Source organism: Bidens hawaiensis, unplaced genomic scaffold (assembly GCF_021521415.1).
Source record: "Bidens hawaiensis isolate Kalapana, Puna unplaced genomic scaffold, B.hawaiensis_p1.1 tig00010738_1, whole genome shotgun sequence".
NCBI classification, from domain to species: domain Eukaryota; kingdom Viridiplantae; phylum Streptophyta; class Magnoliopsida; order Asterales; family Asteraceae; genus Bidens; species Bidens hawaiensis.
The window spans coordinates 254226-279167 of record NW_027491823.1 but is presented as its reverse complement, the minus strand read 5'-3'; the positions used below and the strand labels follow the sequence as shown (position 1 = coordinate 279167).

The following is a 24942-nucleotide window of genomic DNA, read 5'->3' as shown; positions in this document are numbered from 1 at the left end:
GAATAGATTTTGTGAATATAATATTCGCGTTTAAGTTATTACTGTGTTCCATATTTACATAGGGTCTCTTTATTTGAGGTTTTATGATGATTCTGGACTCCAAAACCCTAATTTGCTCTTCCTGGTACGTCAATTTCTCTAATTCAATTCAAATTTCGCTCTGATTAATCTTTATACAACCTCTAATCACTCCACTTTCGTTTTAATTGAAAAGGGGTTTACAAATTTATCATCTTTTTACTTAATCTTACCTTGTTATGAGCTTCCGTTTAACTAGCATTTTATTTTAGTTGCAATTCTGGAATCGTTTACGATTAGAAGTATATTCAGCTAATATATCTGCTCTTAATCATATTGTTTGATTCTTCTCTTGTTATATTACAAATTGAGGTTAATAGGGGCTAATTTAACCATAAATTATATCAGGATTGATAAAAATTAATAATTTAATGGCAACGAAATCGTTAAACAACATCTGGATTCGCCGCCAGCAATGCCCGTGTGGCGATTGGAAATGTTACATCAAACACGAAGGAGACGATCAATCAACTGTCGGACCCGAATTGGTACCTGGTGAAGGCGCCACATCGTCGCCAGATGTCATCTTCACGCCATATGTCGGTCAGATATTTAAAACCGACGATGAAGCGTTTGATTACTACTCTAACTTTGCTAGGAAAAACGGGTTTTCGGTCAGGAAAGCCCGGTCAACAGAAAGTCAAAACCTTGGGGTGTACAGGAGAGACTTTGTTTGTTATCGGTCCGGATTCAACCAACCGAGAAAAAAGGCGAATGTAGAACACCCGAGAGATAGGAAATCAGTAAGATGTGGTTGTGATGCAAAGTTATATTTAACAAAAGAAATTGTCAATAATGTGACGCAATGGTATGTTTCACAGTTTAGTAATATTCATTATCATGAATTATTAGAAGATGATCAGGTGCGCCTTTTGCCCGCGTATAGGAAAATTCAAGAACCCGATCAAGAACGCATTCTTTTACTTACTAAAGCGGGATTTCCCGTTAATCGGATATTAAAAGTATTAGAATTAGAGAAAGGGGTTCAACCGGGTCAATTACCGTTTATACAGAAAGATGTTAGAAACTTTGTGAGAACTTGCAAAAAAACCGTTCAAGAGAACGATGCATTACTTACCGAGAAACGGGAAATCGACATGTTAGCGGTTCTTGAAAGTTTTAGAACTGCAGCACAACGGGACGATGGGTTTATCTATAATTACACGACTGATGAAAATGGCAAAATTGAAAATGTTGCGTGGGCTTATGGGGATTCGATTAGGGCTTTTTCGGTTTTTGGAGATGTGGTTACGTTTGAAACGACTTATCGGTCCATAACGTATAATATGCTTCTTGGTGTTTGGTTTGGGATTGATAATCAGGGTCGGGCTTTTTTGCTCGGGTGCGTTTTGCTTCAAGATGAAACTTCTCAGTCGTTTTCGTGGGCCCTACAGGTTTGGTGTTAAAAACTCATCATGATCAAACTGAACTAAAAAACCGAAAATTCAATTTTTGGGTTTTTGAAAACCCTTTGATTTGGGTTTTTTGGTTTTTGATTTTCACAATGGATTCAGTTCAGTTTTGTTATTCGGGCTTGAATTTTTTGGGCCAAAAAATGGCCCCGCATAACGAATTTGGGTCGATATTTTTTTTTGTTAAGTAATGATTAATTAATTATTATATATTTGGGCCTAAATTTTTTAGGCTACACCAATTATTATTTTTCATAAATTAATAAACATTCAACGATAAAAGTTGCAACCTATAAGTTCAATAATTAAAGTCGGTTTTTACGAGTTCGGTTCTGTTATAAAAGTCAATTCGGTTTGGTTTTTCGGCTTTCAGTACATGCCAAAAATGATCTGGAATTTATTTTCTGAAGAATCATAAAACCAAACCGTCGGCTTTGGGTTGGATTCAGGGGTTATTCCGGCTATTTCGGTTACGGATCGGTTATTATTTGTTCCTTTTGTGTCTTCTTATTTTGATCATGTATCAAAACAGGCTTTCATCCGATTCTTGAGAGGGACCCACCCACAAACAATTGTAACCGACATAGATCCAGGCCTAAGAGATGCGATAGCAACCGAATTACCAAACACTAAACACGTTATTTGCATATGGCACGTCATATCTAAACTATCGAGCTGGTTTTCTTTGCCACTCGGGTTGCAATATCCCGAGTTCAAAACTGAGTTTGAGTTGGTGTGTCATCTTGAAAACATTGAGGATTTCGAGAACCAATGGAATCACCTCGTGGCCCGATTTGGAATTGAATCAGATAAACATGTGGCTCTTCTGTTTTCTTATCGAGCTTTTTGGCCCGTTGCTTATATTAGAGGTTATTTTCTGGCCCGTACAATGACAGTAGAGTATGTGAAGTCGGTTGATAAATTTATGAAGAATATTTTGACTCCACATTCATCTTTCAAGAGTTTTTATGAACAGGTTTGTTTTTTAAACTCAGTTTGTGATTAAACTCATAAAGATGGGTCGGGTTGACCAGGTCAAACGGGTCAGAAGTCAACACAGGTGTGTTCAATGCTTAAAAGTTAAAACCTCCAAAATCATTTATGTTTTAAAAAGAGTAAGATTATTATTGTAGCGGAATTATTTTTAGAGTAAATTACTCAGATGGTCCCTGTGGTTGGCTAAAATTTCACTTTTGGTCCCTAGCTTTATAATTTATGCAATCGATCCTAGTTGTTTGCGAAATAGTCACACTTTTCGTTCCTGGGATGGATTTCAGCTAGGTTTTCTGTTTTTATTTAAAATGACAATTTTACCTTTTTACTAAAAACAAAAGGGAAAAAATTGAAAAAATGGGCAAAAAAGTGTTAGATGGCTGATTCGACCTGTTTGCACTCATCTTGAAAGTTACTTGCTTTGCTGTTTGCACTCATCTTGAAAGTTACATGCTTTAACCTGAACCTGTTTTGACCCACCGACCCGTTTGCTACCTCAGGCTTCTTTCTTACACTTAGTCAAGAAGGATGACTTTTGTTTATAGATGTTGCATATTTGATCCAAACGGATAAAGTTTTAATATTTAACGGGTTGCGTGGGTCGAAAGTCACCGAAAGTGTTTATTAATGCTTAAAACCTCAAGCCACTTTATTAAAAAAGTCAGATTGGTAATTGTTTAGCAATATAGGTTCATCATCTTGTTAATACATTATAATTGTTTATAATGTTTATAACATAACGATCAAAAAGTGTTGACTTCTGCTTTGATCTGTTTGTTATTTTGCCACATCTGCGGTTTTTTTCTTTCACTTGATCCAGAAAGTTGACATTTTTACCCTCTTCATCAGGTAAGTGTTGCTGCAAATGCTGCTTTTCAAAACAAAGAAAGGGTACCAAGTTTACCCTTGAAGACATGTTTACCCTTGGAAGAACACGCTCGAAGCATACTTTCACCTTTCGCGTTTAACGCTTTACAACAAGAACTTGTGCTATGCATGCAATACGCAGCAACCGATATGTCAAACGGGTCGTTTCTTATGAGACATTATAACAAACTTGAAGGGGAGTGTCTGGTAATTTGGATACCGGATAATGAACAAGTTCATTGTTCGTGTAAAGAGTATGAACACTCAGGTATTTTATGCAGACATTCGCTTCGAGTACTTGTACTCAAAAACTACTTTCAGATACCCGAAAAATATTTCCCGCTGAGGTGGCGAATCGATAGTTCTTTAGGCTTATCTGATGATCATATAACGCCTCAAGATAACACGGATGAGTGTTCTGAGGCGTTTCATTCTCTCACTTCAACTTTATATTCAGAATCAATGATTTCCAAAGAGCGGTTTAACTATGCTCATAGAGAGTTGACTCAGATTGTTGAAATTGTTAGGAACATGCCTGTTTTTGATGAACTTGCTCTGGATTTGGCACCTAATAATGCTAGTGAATTGTAGGCGTTTAAATTATTGTGTATTATTCTATGTTTCTTATGATATCTATTGGGAAATGTTTTGTAGTATGATCATGGTAGATGTTACATAAATAAAACATGAGTCTTTTAAAAGTTTGTAATTGTAGTGTAAAGTTATTTCAGGAACACTCTCTTGGTGATATTATAGATTTTGGCTGGCTTTAAGAGAGCGGTCCCGGGTAGTCTAGTAGACGTGTTCAAAATCTGTTAAAACACGATCCGACTACCGGCGCCTCATGAGCTAGAACCACCTCCTCCACCGACTCCTCTATTGGCCATTCAACGGCTATATTTGTTTGATAGTTCATGGGTTCTACCTCCCGGACTTCATACCCCACATCAATACTTATGGGGGTGGTGGCGGTGTTCCCGCAAACCCGAGGTACCTGTGATGGTTTACCCGCTTCCACCCCACCACCCTTACAGATAATTTCATCTAAATAAACTTATATAGAAATATTTCATGACATTTCAAAAATTATAAGTTTGAATAATTTATAAAAAGTTTATGCTTTGAAAAATGACATATATGTTAAAAGTTTGTTCTTTGAAAACAAACTCAGAAATCATAACGATATAAAATGTTAAAGCTTCTAAATATGAAATCAAGTATAAAATGATACAGAATTGAATTTTTGTGAAATGAAATAATTACAAAACTTATTATGATTTAGTGATTTTTAAAGTCACTGTTAAATAATATTAGGTTAAACTTAAAAGTGAAGTAATAACCAACTTTCCAACTAATCCACTTAAGTTAGTTGAAGTTAACTGGTGTCAAATAGTTTCAGTAACGATATTCCAAGTTTGAGTTATTTTTATGGCTGAAAAATGCTATTAAGTATATTGAAATAATTTAATTTTTTTTATTAAACTACCCTCCAAAGATTTGGCTGCAATTGTTACTTTCATCCAAAAGGATTTTTTTTTTGATATTATTATTATTATTATTCTTTTGCATTTGAAACCTTGAAGTTTTACGGCTTTTGTTATTTTTATCTAATTCCTTAATCTCGTATATTTTTAACGTTAAGTAAGGAGTATTTTTGTTAAATGACGTTGGAGTGACATGACAAGTATTCAGTTATATGATCAGTTCTAAAAAATAACGTATGAGGAGAGTATGGTGTTAAGTGATACCCAATCTGATTACCCAAAACATACATATATGTTTACTTGTACCATTGCATAAACATTTTCTTTTGTCCTTGATATTAGAATAAGTACTTTCACTAATTTTTTGTTTGTTAGTTTTAATTTCCTTAGTTAACAAAATTACATATAAAAAAATAGCAAGAAATATATTTAAGAATCACAACTGATAATTTCTACAAAAAAAAGAAAAATAACAAGTATGTCTAGTAGACTAGTGCCTAACAGGTTATTAACCAATACAAAACAAAGGGCATTAAGCTAGATATGAAGATAAATAAAATTGAGATTATCAATACTACATCCATACGCATCCTATTTGTAATATCTAGAAGTATAGAACTATCTAATTTACTTGGAAAGTCCCTAATTGAAGGTTGTATATAACAAGAGCAATTAACAAATAATTAATCCTTGCGGGGATTTTCATCTTTTATTATCTTGACAATTTTTACTTACAAATTTTGATGAATAATCGTTTAAAATGGAAACTTAACTTTTTAAATTCGAAGGATTCAATCAACTAAAAATGAGAAATTTTTAGAAAATATACACGTAGAAAAACCTAGAACCTTTATCTTTATCGTTAAGTTTTATAATATTTAAAAAATAAAATCCAAAAACATATAACACAAAACATATTTTCATAAACCGTGTTGTTTTTTTTTCTAATGTAATTATATGTCACTTTCAAGTTTCAAGACGACCAAGACCTGGCCTTCTTGCCACCCCACCTTACCCCCAAATTCCCATTAAACTTTCTCTCAATTTCATATGTCTCTCCTCCGTATATATATAATATAAACATCATGCACACACTTAACATATATTATTCTTACAGTTACAAAGGGTATCAGTCTTTGCAACAATGGAGAACAATTCAGACGGTGCAGCAAAAAAATACCATTTTACAGTTTCTCCATCTTTATCGTCTTATTCGTTTATTCGCTAACTTTCGGTTTAAATGTCACAAACTTTCTCGACATCAATGACAAACACTGCATTTTTTTGCTATGCAATTGCATTCTAATATTGCTGTTTCTTGATTCTGGTACCAATCATGTAGCACCAAAATTGATTGAATGTGACGATATTTTGAGACCAAGTGACCATGATCATATAAATTCTTTTAATCTTCATCATCATGTTCATTATGAACATGAATTAGCAGAAATGAAACAGAGTGAACAGAGTATACAGAGGTGAGATATTGGTTGTTGATGATCATCTTGATGATCAAATTGAAGATCTAGAAACAGAATTGGATGAGTGTGTTGATGATGAAAATGCAATAGTGGATAATATTGTAGTGGAAGAGGAAGAAGAACATGATGATAAAGATGAGTTTAAGCAGAAATGTGATGAATTTATAAAGAAAGTGAGACAAAGTATGCATCATGAAGTTAGCCAATATGTCATGATAGATTATCATGAATCTGTGAGTTAACAAGTTTACTTTCTGGACGATATGCCTTTTTGATATTTTGTTGTTATCATGTTATGTTTATACTAGACCTGTTAAGTTAATAAAGTTAATTTTTTTTGTCACTACTGGAAATAAGCCTTATTTTAACTATCATTTATAAAGGTAAGTTGGTACTACATATGTGAAATAAGATAATAATAGGTAAGACATGTTGAATTTTTTATTATACAATATAATACACGGGTTACTGACATACTAAAGGATAAAACGAGTTATATTGGTAAATTGGTAGCCTAGTAGGTTGATCAATGTAAAGACCATTTTACTTTATGGATAACCAACAATCTATGTGAAAATGATATGATTTGCATATAGAAGAGTATATATGTCAACTGGAACGAGAGCCAATACCCGGTCATTCCCAAACCCAGTTCCATACTTGGATTCAGGTATTTTAAAAACCCGATTTGTGCGTCTCTAGTTTGAGGGTTGATTAAAACTTAAAAGTAAAAAACTTAAAACATGGGCTTGATGCACTTAAGTTTGGGCTTCATGGTGGGCTGTTCCTTTGGTTCATGGATCATATCACTAGAAGAAGCCGTGACTTGTGGTCCAAATGTCCAATTATATAAACATAGGAGAGAACGAGAGAGTAAGAAATTCCCATAATTATCTTTGAACCTATTATTCGTCTTCATCTTGGTCATGTCTGCTTTTTTATCTCATTTGAAGGTTCACCGATATTTAGAGTTTCATTATATTAACTTGTGTGTTTCATGACTCATCAATAAATCAATTAAAAGTTGTTAGACATGATAAAAGTTTTAGCTATTAATAGATATGATAAAAGATTCATTTCACATTAGTTTTATATTTATTTTCAACACAAAGTTAGTGTTGAAACCAAATTATGTTGTAAAGTTGTAAAAAGCTATGACTAAGGGGGTGTATGGTTAAGCTTTTGTAAATTGTTATGTGTTTTTTCAAAAACAAATAAACAAGCAAACAATTTCCAAAAGCTTTAAAATTGAGCTTTTCGAAATTATTTATTGACTTAATTGTTCTTAAATAAGCAAATAATAAATTTTCAAAAGCTAAGACAAGCACTCACTAAATACGTAACTTTTCAAATGTCATGATAAAAGTCTAACACTACACCGTGTTTCCAAGTTCCATTTAATGAAATAAAGGAAAATAAAGGGATGGAAATAAAGATATGTGTTCTCAAGTTTTATTTGTAAAAGAAAGGAAAGGAAAGATAAAAACATTGTGTTTTCAAGTTTCATTTATATTGCATTATTGAGTTTTTTATTTAACGGATTAGAAAAGAAAAGATAAGAAAATTTTTCTTTTTTCATTATTGAATTTTTTTTTATTAAAAGAAAAGAAAGAGAATAAAAATAAAACTTAAGCTTTTTTTATTTCAAACTTTTTCTGTCAAATATGACATGATTGTGAATAAAAGTTTATAACTCATTACAATATTACTAATTTAACATATCTCAGTTATCTCTTTCCATGTTGCTATGAAGAAATAGTTGTAAAGTTACAATTTTTTTCCATATATTTTCCTTTTAATCTAACTCAATAATGTATTTAACACTTTTTTTTCATTTATTTTAATTCGAGAATTCCTTTTAAGTATATAATTCATTTTCCTTTCTTCCCCATATCCAATCTTATTATTTCTTTTTTTTTTTTTTGTATTTTAAACCCGATTATGCAGTGTTAAGGAAAGAAAATGAAGAGAAAATATGGTGTTTTAAAGGATGGATACTTTCCTACATATTTGGAAAAAATAGGATAGAAAGAGAACGAAAACAAACTGAGTTAAATGAAAGAAAATGAAATTTTATTTTATTTTATTTCATTAATATAACTCAGGAACACAACGTAAAATCGAAACATGACATACAACAAAAAATTTTCTTTATAAATTGTTTTTTTAGATTTTTAAAATATAAGATGAATAAATCTTATACACGGTTGATGAAAAGAATATTATGAGAGTAAGTATAATATATATTATCTAACTTATAAGACAAAACATATATCTTTTTAGAATATAAACTTTTTATTAAAAAATAAATATTATGGATGTTAAACATATAACTAACTTTTTTATACAAATCAACATCTATTAATCTATTAAAAAAATATAGCTGGAATGTTAACAGATTATAAGTTATGTGAATTAAAAGAATGATAAGAAAATGATGTTACTTGTATGAACTATGAAGGGTCCAGCTTGCATCATTAATGGTGGGGGCACAGGATGAGAAGGTTGTACACTTGTACTTGTTTACATTCAGCAATCTATGTCTATGCTGTATCTATACACACAACCAAATCTATATATACAAAGTAACCTACATCAATATTTATATAAGATAGAAGTTTGTATGAAAAGAATAATGAATATGACTTCAAAGGTTTTATTTTCTTATTTTAAAATATATTTACTCTGTTTAGAGTTACCTTAATCACAAAAAACCAAGTTAAATAAGCTATGCGAGAACTTATCTTACGATAGCTAAGCCATGTGATAACAAAGATACGCGATAAGTAAGCTATGCAAGAACTTACGCGATAACTTTGCTATGTACGATAACAATATGTCTTTGCGTGAAAACCCTGAATCTGATTCAATAGTCGCGTCGAATGTTCGATCCATGAAACGAATAAAGATATGAACTTGATGAGTCTTCATGCTCAGAAAAATGGAGAGTGTGCGTGGGCAGCGTGGTGACTAGAAATCTTCTACTCTTGTCCCTCAAGTAAAACTAAATGCATAATATTAATGGAATTTTTTTCTTTAAAATATTTGAGTCATTATAAGTTTACTTCATTAAAAAAGGTTTCGTACTTAAAACCTATTACATTTCAAATACAAACGGACAAGACTATTTCATTTCCTCTTCGAAATATAGAAATCCACTATTCACTATAGAATTCTATAGTGATTCAAAATAAAACGGGTTTAATAATTCAATATAAATCATAAGCAGATTAACATCCTCTTATAACTTAAGATAGAAATCATAGGAAATTAATTTTATTGTTATTATAATTATTATTATTATGAGTGAAGTTACTGTACAATAATTGTTACGTACGATAGGTACCCGGAACGCTTAAAGGCAAAAACAAAAACGCTCAAAAGGCATAAAAATTTAAAACGCTCAGTCAAAAACCTAAAACACTAAAAAACGTTCAAAAACGATTTTCGTGAAAAAAGTAAAAAAATGATCGATTAACGATCCAAAACTGTTTTTTTTTTCGGTGAACCAATGATTAATTGGATATGTATTGACGATTCCGAGATATTGGGATGTGATTTCATGATTGATTTCATGATTGATTTCGTGAATATAGGGTATTCGCATACTTATTGTACGTTAAAGTATTATTGTATTATTATTATTATTATTATTATTATTATTATTATTATTATTATTATTATAGTAATTGTTGTTGTATATATACATAGACGTGCACAAATCGGGTATTTAAAAAACCCGGAACCGGGTAGGAACCGGTTCCGGGTATGGTTAACAAAAGTCAAACCAGGTTCGGGTAGGAACCGGTTCCGGGTATAGTCGGGTATTTGACCGGTTCCTCCGGGTTTTTTCCACCGGTTCCGGGTCGGTTCCGGAACCGGTTATTTTGTGCACCTCTATTAATATACATAAAAGACAGGCGCAAAGGCTATGCAACATCATGGGCCCCTCCTTTTGCTCCTCCTCGGGCGAGTGAATTTTTGGAAAACTTATTCCATTACAGTACCTCTAACCGAAAACAAACAAACAAACACATGTCAACGACTTCCTCCTCTTCTTCTTCTTCCTCTCACCACGATGAAGGACCAGACGCCGCAGGACCCTCACATTCCCGTCAGCGTTTCAACACCGCCGTCTGGCCGGAACCTTTCCTTGAAGCTCTCGCCACTCAAATCGCCATTGACGCCGCCCTATCATTCGGCCGCCTCGAAGCTGGTCCCGCACTGTTTAATATCTTCCAGGTATAATTTCTTCATTCGTTACATTATTATCTGATAATAATATTATTATAATGTGCAAATGCTTGCGTTACTTACACTGATATTACGCTAACAAATTGAAATCTGTCAATTTGCATTGATCATGAAAGCTACTAACTCACTCCAAAAGTTACGAATGGTGATTGATTATTCACAACACAGAAAATTGATTACTCTGAAACTTTTAGTTGAATCTAATTAATCGTTTTTAATTTAAAGGAGTTTGTTCAACTGTAGTTGAAGTAACGGCTGGGAGTTTCCTCCGTTATTATATGGTAATTGGAAGAATATTAACAATGGTTTACGTATTTTATATTCATTAGATTTGGTTTCATGCTCAATTAGATTTTATTTCCATAACTATTTGTTTTATACTTGTCATAAAACTATATATAACTTGTTAAAAGTTAAAATTTACTAAAAAGTGATAGATACATTGGGAATAAGTAATTTCACCTTTTAATAAAATTACAATGCCGATCATGTTATTACATATTACAATACGTCTATGAATATATTTAGAATATCCACAATAGAGGGCTTTAACCGGTTCTATGCCACCTTTGCCCATTATGTTTCGGGGTTTGTCCTCCAAATGTTTTATTGTGATGATGTTTAAAGTTAGATACATTTAGGGGGTGTTTGGGATTGCTTATTTTCATTAACTTATAACTTATAAACTTTTTAAAAAAGTAATAAGGTATTTGGGATTGCTTATATTGTAAGAAAAAAAGTTTCATAAGTTACACTTTTGTAACTTATTAACTTAATGATAAGTTTTAAGAAAGCAAAATAAAAAATTCCAAACACCTCTTAAGTAAAAAATTGTTTAGATGGCATGGAGCAACGGATATGTTATTCTAAGGTAAAGATAATATATATAGGTTTGACACCCCTATGTGTTTGCATGTTTTTGTTATCTTTTAAGATATGAAATGATGTGTTAGGCGTGACTAATTAATTGCGTATATCCAAAAGGGGACCATACTTTCTTTTAGGGGCTTTTGACCACCACTTTCTTGGGAATGAAAGATTAAAATTGTCATTCAAGGCCTTTTGACAATATTGATTTGGCCATTTCAGTTCAGGATCATAACCCAAGTGAAGAAACACTAAGTGACCCCGACGGATTACGGATAATCTTAGGTTAAAGTAGATGTTTCCCACGAGGGTTAGGTCCGGCAAAGATGGTTATTCTTCTGATGACCTGCAAAACAGACACCGTGAGCTCGTCACTGAGAAGGGGGGTACCTCCTTGTGACCACCCTCCGGCGTGAGAATCAGACTAGATTGCTCTGAATATAAGTGTATATTAAGAGGAATAGCTAGAGAAGATATGTGATGATATAAGATAGTATATGATACCGTTACAAGGTGTTGGGGTATTTATAGCCGAATGTAGGTTTCCAAGCAGGTACAGCCAGCTGTATAATATTCCTTTTCTACCAACTAAGGGCTACGCACGTGCCATGCTGGTGATTGGTGGGTAGGCAGCGGCTGATAATGACATGGCCGGCTGTGTACTATTCCTTTTCCACCAACTGCAGGCTATGTACGTGCCACGACAAGGGTTGGTGAGTAGGCAGCGGCTGATAGTGACATTTTGTACTAGAGCGTGCTCCTCGTCGTACTGTTGTCAGTGAGCTGTCACCCTGTGATTGGTTCATGGGCTGCTTTGGTTAGATCTTGTCTATTTTGTCCATACCTTGGCAGGTATATTACAAAAGATCCTCTAGAAGCGTACGGACTGGCTCATTTGGGCGGGAGTATTCCCGCCTTGCTCATTCCTTCTTCAGGTGACATTACTGAATTATTGAGAGTTAGTGCCTTGTGCGTGTAGCCTTGCTATTAGTGCGGGTAGCCTTCCCTGATGGCTTGTATCCGCAGCTGCGGGAACAGGCGGGGTACTTCACCATTGGGAGGCTTTTCCTGCGGGAACAGCTGGCGTACTGCGCGTAAGGTCTTCATCTCTCTGAGCATGGTGGGTCCTGCGGAACCAGTTGGTCTTTGTGCAGACGTCCCTCTTCAAGGTGAGTCTTGCGGGTCCAACTGGGCTCTGCTGGGACCTACCTCTTCAAGTCCCCCCAGTCCAATGTTCTTCTCATGAATTGTTAATAAGTGAGGTGAACTTTTGGACTTAAGCAAGGGGTTTTGAAAAGGGTTTTTAGTTTTAAGGTTTTCCGTGGGGATTCTTCCCGCGGTTTCCATAATGTCACGTGCAGAAATTCCCGACTTTTCTGCTTGATCTTTGGGTATGATGCGGGTAGGTGTGTAACCTCCTCGCAAGTCAGGAGCGTTGAGTTTCACTTGTGTAGATTCTCCACGAGGTTTTGGTTGTTTTAGACATAGTGATCAATTATGTTAAACAACCAATTCCATCTTGGAGCTTCAAACAATCTAGTTCTCAACGTTCCCGCTATGCGGGGATGTTATTTCCCTTTCCACAAGCATGGCCCAGAAGATCCTTCTTTGTTTTAATTCCCTGCAAGTGCTAAGTATGTGAAGGGTTTCGCCTTGACACTGTACCCGCACTCGTCTTATAGTTACTTGACTTCCAAGGTATTCTTGGCTTCAATTCCCTGCAGGTGCTAGGTATGTGAAGGGTTTCGCCTTAACACTGTACCCGCACTTGTCTTACGGGTTCTTGGTTACCAAGGTATTCTTGGCTTCAATTCCCTGCAGGTGCTAAGTATGTGAAGGGTTTCGCCTTGACACTGTACCCGCACTTGTCTTACGGTTTCTTGGTTACCAAGGTAAGGGGGTATATTCCCTCTTATTTTTGAATTTTTGAATCTTTTTGAATCTTTTTGACTTGCTTTATAAACGTTATATGACTTGCTCACGCATACTTTAGTTTAACTTAGCAATTTTCCAAGTGTTTTGAATAAGTTAACCTTTCGACGCGTGGTTGTCAATAGGTTAGTGTTTAGTTTCCTCTATTATGATTGTGCGGGTAGGACCGTCACTTTCATTTAGTGGGATGACCAAACTTTACCCATAACTGACCTTCGTGAAGGTTTTCCTCATCTTTTTAGAAATTTTCTTAGTGTTTTGAATAAGTTAACCTTTCGACGCGCGGTTGTCAATAGGTTAATGCTTAGTTTCCTCTATCATGATTGTGCGGGTAGGACCGTCACTTGCATTTAGTGGGATGACCAAACTTTACCCATAACTGACCTGCGTGAAGGTTTTCCTCATCTTTTTATAAATTTTCTAAGTGTTTTGAATAAGTTAACCTTTCGACGCGCGTTTGTCAATAGGTTAACGTTCAGTTTCCTCTATCATGATTGTGCGGGTAGGACCGTCACTTTCATTTAGTGGGATGACCAAACTTCACCTATAACTGACCTGCGTGAAGGTTTTCCTCATCTTTTCCTTAGAAATTTTTACCGTTTTTTGTGTTTATGCGGGTTTTGCCGCCTTCCACACACAACGACTTACTTCTTTCCATATTTATGCGGTGAATACCGGCATATCAGTCTGGAAAGTTCATAAGTATAAATGTAAGACCATCAGCGTCAATGTGATTTGGAGAATCATTTCCATTAGAAGTGGCTCTAGACCTTTTCTTTACAAGTTTGGAATTGATCTACATGCAGCCTGTGTAATTGAGCTCCCTTCCATGTTCTTGGGATGGGGATGTCATCGAGCCTTTCGAGCCGATATGCACCTGGTTCGGAATCTCGTTGTTTACGCAGTATGTAGTCTCCAACATTAAAGCTGCAGTTTCATCCGTGTTTTCCTCAACTGGGGTTCTACACGCATTAGCCTGCTTAGCGTCTATTACGCCACGAGGTGAGTGAGTTTCCCATTTATAACGAATGATTCGACGACGTCCTTCAAGGATACGCATTCCTCCGTGGTGTGGCCTTTTGTCCTGTGGAAGTCACAGGATTTGCTTTGATCAGCGTTTGGACGCTGTCGGATTATTGGAGCCTCTGGCCATGGGAGCCTCTCGGTGGCAAATATCTCGGTGACGCTTTTGGTGAGTGGCGTCCATCTGGAGTTCCGGTTCGACGACTGCATGTTATCCTTTCCGCCTAACCGAGGGTGCGAGCCGGATGAGGTGCCAAAGTTTACCCTTGATTGCAAAATACCAAGCTTCCTCTTTTTGTTTTGTCGGGCGGTAAGGACGTTGTTTCCTCTTGTTTTTTGAGTGTAGAGGTTTGTACTCTGGGGAAGATCTCTACCCAGTTGCTTTTCCGTTTCCGCGAAGCGTTTAGCTGCTGTCATGATGGCATCCCACATGGATGGCATGTCATCTTTACCCGTTAAGGTGCGGATGAGCTCTGGGTCCTCCGCGCCCTGGATGAAAGCAGCGCGAACAAGATCTTCGCTAATAGTGCCCAGACTTAGCTTCTTTGAATTAAAGCGCGTGATGAAGTCTAGTAAAGACTCATCTTCCTCTCGGATGCAGTTGAGGATCGTCCATTGTTCTTCGGTATACTTTATTTGTTGACTGAAGTGTTGGCTGAACTTTTGCTGGAAATCTGCCCAATCGTAGATGTGGTGGACCGGTAGACCGTCGAACCACGCTCTGGCTGCCCCAACAAGCGTCATTTGGAACATGTAACACCACGTGGGTTCCGTCCAATTGCTGACGGTTGCCCCCGCTATGAATCTATTCAAATGATCGTCTGGGTAAGATATACCATCATATGTGCCTATGTTGGACATTTGTTTGGCACTTTTCGGGGCAATTGCTTCCGCAATGTCCCTTGCAAATTTGGACGTTCCCGCATTTGCAACAGTTGGTCTGAAGGTTTTAGAGAAGTCACGTGGGTTTCCACCCGCGTTTTTTGGTTTAAAGGTTTCTCCAAAATTTCTTCTGTGGAAATCTGCTTGTTTACGCTTCCCTTTCGCCCTATGGCGCGGGTTTGCGTCACTGTCATATTCTTCCCAATCTTTATCATACTCGCACTCATTACTCATGTTGAGCTGTTGTCGAGTGCTTTCGAATTCGTCAGCCTGTTGGAGTGAACGTAAGTGTTCATCCAACTCAGCTTGAAATTCCTTCTGACGTGCTTCCGCCCACGCTTTAACTTGATAAAGTGTTTGGCGGGGGAGCCTCGTCTGTTGTCTCTCCAACTGGGTATCGGTGAATCCCAGGGGAGGATTATTTACTGCACTTGCCTCGGCTTGGGTAACCGGGGTAGTGTTCGTAAAAATTGTGTACTCGTCGGTGTTCCCCCCAGTAGCTGGTGTTGTGGTTACCTGAGTTTCTTGGTCACTCGTTGGCCTTGGCACAGGAGTAACCTTAACCATCTTTCCAGAGGTTTTGAAAAAAACTGAAAAAGAATTAGTTCTAGCTTTTATGCACGGATGGCGCCAATGAAGAAACACTAAGTGACCCCGACGGATTACGGATAATCTTAGGGTCAAGTAGATGTTTCCTACGAGGGTCAAGTCCGGCAAAGATGGTTATTCTTCTGATGACCTGCAAAACAGACATCGTGAGCTCGTCACTGAGAAGGGGGGAGGTACCTCCTTGTGACGACCCTCCGGCGTGAGAATCAGACTAGATTGCTCTGAATATAAGTGTATATTAAGAGGAATAGCTAGAGAAGATATGTGATGATATAAGATAGTATATGATACCGTTCCAAGGTGTTGGAGTATTTATAGCCGAAGGTAGGTTTCCAAGCAGGTACAGCCAGCTGTATAATATTCCTTTTCTACCAACTGTGGGCTACGCACGTGCCATGCTGGTGGTTGGTGGGTAGGCAGCGGCTGATAGTGACATGGCCGGCTGTGTACTATTCCTTTTCCACCAACTGCAGGCTATGTACGTGCCACGACAAGGGTTGGTGAGTAGGCAGCGGCTGATAGTGACATTTTGTACTAGAGCGTGCTCCTCGTCGTACTGTTGTCAGTGAGCTGTCACCCTGTAATTGGTTCATGGGCTGCTTTGGTCAGATCTTGTCTATTTTGTCCATACCTTGGCAGGTATAGTACAAAAGATCCTCCAGAAGCGTACGGACTGGCTCATTTGGGCGGGAGTATTCCCGCCTTGCTCATTCCTTATTCAGGTGACATTACTGAATTATTGAGAGTTAGTGCCTTGTGCGTGTAGCCTTGCTATTAGTGCGGGTAGCCTTCCCTGATGGCTTGTATCCGCAGCTGCGGGAACAGGCGGGGTACTTCACCATTGGGAGGCTTTTCCTGCGGGAACAGCTGGCGTACTGCGCGTAAGGTCTTCATCTCTCTGAGCATGGTGGGTCCTGCGGAACCAGTTGGTCTTTGTGCAGACGTCCCTCTTCAAAGTGAGTCTTGCGGGTCCAACTGTGCTCTGCTGGGTCCTACCTCTTTACCAAGAGACTGTTGTCTTTATTATACTACATGTAATTACTCACATAAATAGTTTGTAAAAATTTTAAAAGGTATTTTGTGTTAGGTTTATTTATTATTTTATGTCTGTATTTCTATCATACAAGATAAAATTTATATTCTATACTAACGATATGCTAAATTGATATGAACCGGTTGGTTGTTTGGACTGGTTTTGAGTATATTTTGGATGAAAGTATTTTTTTTTAGATTATATTTTTTGGTAGCTAATAAAATCTCTCAACTATCATATTTTTTTAGTCTGAAAGACATGTTAACTTTATTTTAGTTGTTTTTTTAAATAATTTTTTTTTAGATATACTCATCTTCTTTATTTAGATGTGTCAAAAATTGGGTTCCAATATGTAGAAACATAGATATTACATAACAATATAGGGTGGGGTTAAAATAAGAAGTAGAGTGTGTCTAAAAAGTGTAAGAAACAATCTTGTGCATTAGATATGTTGATCTGACGGTGTATACGAAAATTGTGTTTATTGTGCGGTGTGTTTTCTTAGATCTAATGGTGAAAACACACTTCCTACACTTTTTAGGACAAATCTACTTATTATAACATTGTTTATCTAATATATGTATTTTTTTTTAATATAAGTTATGACTTATCTAGTAGGATATTGAGTTACTATTATGTTCAGTTTAATCATATAAAAATGTTATCCATCAAAATGAATGTGATTGTGAGTAAAAAAAGAAAAGAAAAGAGATAATATAATAAAAAGAGAAAAATAGAAGAAAAAGGAACAGAACTTTTAGAATGCGGTCTCTATCCAGAGGTCAGTTAAGGTCAAATATGTTGACCATAGATCGATGTCCAGCACAAATAAGACCCACACTTTGTCGCTTTCAAATAAATTTTGCTTTTTGCCTTTTTGTATTGTTTACATGTTTACTATTAATAAATAATTTTTTTTAGTAGATGAAAGTTACCGTTTCTATATATATCATCCTTCGGTTGTACTTTTTCTGTCTACCTTATTTGAAATAGAAATATATTCCTGCATGTTGGACACACAAATATGTCAATTTTAATGTTCGTTAATCACAGTAATAAACCTCTTTAAACATTTTAAGTATTTGATATGTAAAATAATAGGAGACATGATAATTTTTTTCTCAGGGAAAATGCCAGTTAAAAAATTAAGTAGAATTGAAATTATTTCGATAACCATGACTCCTATTAATCAACGTGATCAGTTGCATATTTTGCTAGACTAGTGAAATTTAATTTTGTTTCATTGCTATATATGTGACATTTGTTGTTAATCACTAGCATAAAGCATTAAAAACATGCCTTACTATACAAAGATAAGAAACAAAAATATTATAACTTCTACCATTTTTTTTGTTTTTGAGTTTGTAATCTTCTTTACCTCATAGTATATTTTAAGGGATGTGTTATTATTACACCCTTTAACCATTTACAAGGTTTAAATGTGTGTTAAAACGGAGTGTGAATAAACAAAAAGAATGTACGAATAACCATTGCCTATTTTAATAGGGGTTTTCTCTCTCTGGTTTTAGTCAGTAATGTCACTGTTTGGATGTACTTTGTTGCTTCTAGCTTGCTAGATCCGTTTACAAGTCATACCCTTAATAATACTGTATTTCAGTAACTTTATAAATAAATTATATTTTTGAATTCTTTTAATTCAAAAATGATTCTTAAATAAAAAAATCTTTCATCTTAAGTTTTTTACAACTTTAAAGACCTTATTGTTCAAATACCGGAAGTAACTAGAACAATATATGTAACATTTTAATACAATAAAATATTTGATGTTTAATGTTTTACATGTGATCTTATAACTATGAATAATTATGAAAAAAGGGATTAAATCTTAAAACGAAAGAACAAAATAAATGTAGTTAAGACCATTCAAATTGTAACCTAGGCACACCCGAACATTTTGTGTCATGCACTTTTTAGTCAGTTGTTGAACATTTTGCAAAAAAGTGGGTATAGTGAGATAATGTTGTCAAAACGGCTCTCTCTCCCCCCCCCCCCTCTCTCACTACCTCTTTCTCACAAAACCCAATGTGAGTCATCACAATGTTATATACATAACGCTAAACATCAAAACATCACCCATGTATAGTGTCTGGGGGCGGTGTTCCAGGCGTTACGGCACCAAAATTCCCCCATACTGTTTCCATTACGGATAGTCAAGATTTTTAATTTACTATTATTATTTTTTTAAAGTTAGACAAAAAGATGTCCAAGCATGCACAAGCCTGTCAACAAGACTTAAATCAGGTAGGTGGGGGAGTAATTAAGTATTGAACCAGATTACATGGCGCATGGAGATGGTTTGATGAGAAGGACTAGTGAATAGTTAATAAGCAGAATAACAAGACAAAACGAAACGCAGTGGTGTAAGTATAGGTGTAGGAGTAGGTGTAGGCATCAGGTGATCTACAAATGTATACAATACATCAGTGTTTTCTTATTCTCCGAGCATTGATTCTGACACTTCTCTCTCTTAACGTTAATAAGTATATGTATACAAATAAAATATGCATATATACAAATGTTACGAGAGATAGAGATATAGACACGTACGTTTGAGAGAGAGAGAGAGAGAGAGAATTGAAGAATTTATCTTTATTAGTTTTCTGCATGCCTGCATGAATTCTCACTTCTGTCATAGGATATACATAAACCCCCATGCTGCTAAAGCCTTTCTATCTTATCAATTCCAGTTTTGTTTTGCCAAGGTCTTTCTATCTAAGTAAAACATGCTCACTAAATTGTTTTAACTCATTTATTACTTTATGTTATATTTGTTTAATGTATTTTTTTGTTCATATAATTAAATATTTTAAGTCTATAGATATATCGACGACTAATATAACAAAACCATGGCTTGTATATACATTAATTTACGTATAAAATGTTACATTAAATTATTAATTAGGAAATTTTATATATATTATATTCATAAACTTATTATACATGATCTAAAAGTGATTTTTATCCTTTTCATTGTGTTTAGGAAACTAAAATACTGTTTAATAATTACATTTACATAGTAAATCAACATGTGAATTACAAAAATAAAATTTCCATGCGTTTTTATTTTTATACTAAAAAGATAATTAATCAAAGTTGTTAAAGTTGAAGAAGACTGTTACATTTGAAAATGTTTCTCTAAATGATGTAATCGAGTTTGAGGGTTTGGGCAAAGCATCTATCGGTTTGTCACATGATTTGCACAAATTATGCTGTTTAATAAGTTGGGTATCTCTTTTAAGTTTTTTGTTGTTGTCATTACTAAACAAATGAGTATCATTGGCGGACTCTGTTGTTATAAATCCGTTGGAAAAGTAATTACCGGTGTGCATATGTTGGTAATATGGATTTGTTAACAAGACCAGGGTTAAAAAAACTTAAATTATTTAGGCTGTTCTCTATGGTGGGGGCATTGAAGCCCCACCACAATGTCACGTCATCGTCACGTAAAAAAGGGGCTTCGAAACCCTTCTTCATAACGCCTATGGTTTAAAGCCCCTTTAGCGCCCTATATATTTGAGAGAGATAGAGAGAGAGAGAGAACGGCGTCCATCGTTGTGAAGCCCCCCAAGGGCGCCCATAGCGTGGAGCCTTATCATCTTCCGCTTGTGTTGTAAAAAAGGGAATCATAACGGTTTTAAAGCCTTATAAAACTTAATAGGTGTTGTGGGTTGGAATATTATGAAGATTTTAAAGGCAATGATCGAAGTTTGAATGAGTTCTGACCAGCTAAACTTGTCATAATAGATTCAATACACACAATCAACATACAAACGTGGCACACAATTGTTAAAGAAACTTAAATCGCTTATCATCTTTCCCCTTGTGTTGTAATAAAGGGAATCATAACGGTTTAAAGCCTTAGAAAACTTAATAGGGGTTGTGAATTGGAATATTATGAAGATTTTAAAGGCATTGATTAAAGTTTGAATGAGTCCTCACTAGCTAAACTTGTCATAATAGATTCAATACACGCAATCATCATACAGACACACAAACAATATGTGTGCGTGTGACTGTCATAATACATACACATATAAGTACAAATACACATATCATATCATACACATACACATACACATTTGTGTACGCGTGTAAAAATACACAAGTTAATGTATAAATACATATACATATACATATACTAAATCACATACATTGATACACATATACGTAGATATATAAATACATAAACATACTATCGTTGATACTAATTTGCATGATAGCGTTTGTATTGGTTAGTTAGGTAATAGCTAAGTTAAGTGCTAACACTTGAATTATTTATTTATCCATGTGAGAGTATTAGATGATACCATGTTGTCGGCCGACCCATATATATATATGTGTTTTAAAATCTTGATCGACCGCTATAAAATTTTGACACCGACCGTCTTTCGACCCCCTGTTAAATTTTTTCATAGTGTTTTTAGACATGTTAAGCTAAATATAACATTTGGCACATTCTAAAACACTAGACGGGTGCCCGCGCGATGCAGCGCGAAACCCGGAATTTGGTAATCTCATTACAAGTTTATGTGTGTTTATTGTTCGGTTTGAAAGCGTTCAAACCGATCATTGGTTTAATTTCACGATTGATTTTTTTTCTTTAACTTTTAGCCAACCGATTTCAAGTTTCAACGGGGTGGTTTCGGTTTTCGACGAAAAAAAGGTTACTTACAGTTTGGATCACAGCTTAATTTAAAACCATCAAAACCATACCGCAAACACCCATACATAAAATGTTGTTTTTTAAACTGAAAAAAATTATAATAATATGATAATCAAATTAAAGATAATAAAATTCTCGTTTTTATGGTGCAATGCTTTATAAAAAAATATTAACGTATAAAAAGTTATGACCGTTTAAATTACGTGGGTGAAATTGGTTTAAAAGTGAAAATTAAAAGAGTATACAGGTTAAAGATTAAGGGTCATAGTTGTAATTAATGTTTAAATTTACAAAAGGTGATTAAAGTTAGAGGATCAAAATTGTAAATGTTTTTAATGATTTGAAATTGCACGGTGATTTATCTCTTAAGAGACTATATTGCTTTGTTGAGTTGTAAGTTATGTATTAAATTTTGTATTTTACTTAAAAACAATTTTTGACTCATAATTCAAGAGTCTTAATTTGCCTATCTTTCACTCGTTATATAAACCTCATGTATAGTCTTAATTAATTATTTTTGTTTTGTTGGCATTTTGCAGGTTTGTAGAACATGGCGAAGGGCATCCCAATCCGACCTCCTATGGCAAACACTAACCCGACGCATATGGAACCGGCACCACCTCATCCATCCGTCATGGCACGACGAATATATTTACCGCCACCGTACCGCTAGAAACTTCCGTTCCCGTAATTACCACCACACAGTCATCAACTTCCCTCTCAACGACAACAACAATAACAACAACAACGAAGCACTCTCGTGCCGCCGTCTTGCATTGTCCGATTACCACATTGCAGCCGGCTTTTCCGATGGTTCTGTGCGTTTATTCCATCTCCCCACAAGACTCCACGTGTCCACATTCCATCCACATCAAAGGAATCATTTTGGACCATTCTCTCGTGCAGTCTCTGGCATCTTTTTTACGGACACTCGTCTGGTTTTTTCGTCGTTAGACGGTGATATTCATGTTGCGTCTATACATGTTCCGGGAGCTTTGCGTAGGGCTCACTTGGGTGACGTGGTCACTGATGGTGTACTTGTTGATTTCACTGGTTCTAACCGCTGGTGGATTGGTCTTTACGCAGGTATTTAGTTCCATCTTACAAATGTACAATTAAAAAAAAGTTAATGTTCTCATAACCAAGAAAACCGATGTCTTGTTGATCTAACGAGTTAAGAACCCATTATGATAGATGTACCTCAGGTCCTCAGCCCTCTCACGGTTTGTGCTAAATGCATGCTTGTAAACAAACCGAATGAACACGAACGAAGCATGTTCATGTTTGTTCGTTTGTTTAAATTTAACCGACAAAAGATCTTAAATGAATGAGGTTTTCTTGTTCATGTTACGAAATTGAACATGTTCTACAGTATAAATTAAAAGTTTGTGAACGAACATACTTGCACATAGATAGACGATGAAGGTAATTGAACAAGCACTAGTTAAAATGAAATTGAACGTCAATCTATTGGGCCTAAAAATAATAAAGCCTCACTAGACGTAAATGAATGTTCATAGACATAAATGAACGATCTAGGCTTGTGTTCATGTTTGTTCATTTATTAATAAATAAACAAACTCCCCATTGAACGATTCATTTAAACGTTCGGTTCATTTACATGCCTAGCTAACTGTACCTTTTTTTTACTTGTTATTAAACGTTTGGTTCGTTTACATGCCTAGCTAAATAAATATGCAAACTTCCCATTGACGGTACTATTAAAATTTAAGAGGGGATGTGTTATTCGTACACCCTTTATAAAGTGTATATAAAAGATAAAATGTGTGTTAAAAGGGTGTATGAATATAAAAAAAGGGTGTGTGAATAACCATTGCCTTTAAGAGTAGGTCTCGTGGTCTACTTTTAGCAAACCTACTTAAAAAACAACTATAAATAATTTTAAAAAATAAAATATATATATATATATGTTCATCCAATTCAAATCAAAATATGTAACTGTATTTTATTTTGAATCAGTAAGTGAGATTTTGGAAGAAGAATAATGATAAAAAGTAGAAAATTTGAGAATCTGGTTAGGCAGTTCAACCACTCAGACTGGTAACCCTCACCCGAATGAAGGTAGCTGGTTCATGAATACTAAAGCAGAGCGGTTTGATGAATTCAGGCTTAAGAATATCGTTTTAGTTCAAACGTTGCTAACATGAACACACTTTCTTTTTAATACACAGGTGTTCCAAACCGTGCATTTCATGTACGAAACAGCATCACCGAAGAACTAGTATTCATTGGGGGCACATTAACGGACCCAGACGCGGTAATTGGTTGGCACCTGCTCATAGATCTAAACGATCACGTTGGTCGGATCAGAATAACAAGTGATGACATGGCAGTAGGGTTCACAAGAAGCCGCGTGATTGTGTTCAGCTTAGGGAACCAAATGATATTAGGAGAAGAAGAGTTTATGAGGCAAATAAATGTCGGTACCGCTGATGCTTACAATAAGGCACTAATGTTTGTTAACAGTAGGGGTGTAGCTAATGTGCGTCAGGTGGAACATTTGAGGGAGATTTGCCGGTTCATGGCACGGGGTGGTTTATTGGGTTGCATAAACGGTGGTTATGCGTTTATTTCGACTAGCAACGGGGTTCGGGTCTGGGAGTTGGATCACGGGGAGTATTTATATATTTTTCGAGAACGAATTCGGGATATAACCGCAATGATAGCCGACGAACGCCATGTGGCAGCTAGCACAGGTGACAATACAATTCATTTGTGGGACTTTGGAGCACGTTAGACTTCTCACACCAAATGGCTATTGACTAATTTTGACTTTGACTTTGACTTAACGGTCCATGTATGTTTTGCTTCATGTGATCTAAGGCTGAGTTTAAGATGCTAGTTATGCCGGTGAATGAGAAGGATTGGTGACTCCTGTTGACTATTTGATTTAGTGTTTAGGTTTCGCTTTGTATGAATATTGTTGTCTTTTGACCTTTGTTGTTGGAAATTATTTGATATTGGTTATGAATATTATTTGGGTATAGTGAATGCTTTATTGGTTGGTAAGGAGAGGTTTTGTAAAATTTCAATTTAATGAATTGATGCTTCATTTTAGTTCGGTTTATGGCGTGATTTTATCGGTTTAGTTGTTTGGCTTATAGTTTTGAATTTAGAAATTTTTGAATTTGTATATTGGTCTACAAAATAGTTGGCAAGATAAACGAACTCCTTAGTCCATATTACCTCTCGGTCGTAAGGGTAGTGAAATTAATTTTAATAATCACACACATGATTCCCATAGTTGCATTAACCCACAAAACATATCAAATCACCAACTAGATGATATAATCGTGAAACCCTATCCATATGTAAGGCAATC

General features: G+C 35.4%; 2 protein-coding genes across 3 annotated transcripts; both read left to right on the top strand.

Annotated features, from left to right (window-relative positions):
• Positions 1-331: 331 nt before the first annotated feature.
• On the top strand, positions 332-4012 carry LOC143536140 (putative protein FAR1-RELATED SEQUENCE 10). Of its 2 annotated transcripts, XM_077030199.1 has the most exons (4): positions 332-886; positions 965-1472; positions 2023-2466; positions 3333-4012. In XM_077030199.1, the coding sequence occupies exons 1-4, from the start codon at positions 450-452 to the stop codon at positions 3939-3941; spliced, it is 1998 nt and encodes a 665-aa protein (XP_076886314.1). In that variant the 5' UTR covers positions 332-449; the 3' UTR covers positions 3942-4012. The 2 variants fall into 2 exon arrangements, with proteins under 2 accessions (XP_076886314.1, XP_076886313.1); XM_077030198.1 differs by having other exon boundaries at positions 333-1472.
• Positions 4013-5978: 1966 nt separating this feature from the next.
• On the top strand, positions 5979-24357 carry LOC143536159 (transcriptional regulator STERILE APETALA-like). Its single transcript, XM_077030214.1, has 4 exons — positions 5979-6049; positions 6293-6548; positions 22139-22685; positions 23792-24357. Exons 1-4 carry the CDS (start codon positions 5979-5981, stop codon positions 24355-24357), a joined length of 1440 nt encoding a protein of 479 aa, XP_076886329.1.
• The last annotated feature ends 585 nt before the right edge of the window (positions 24358-24942 follow it).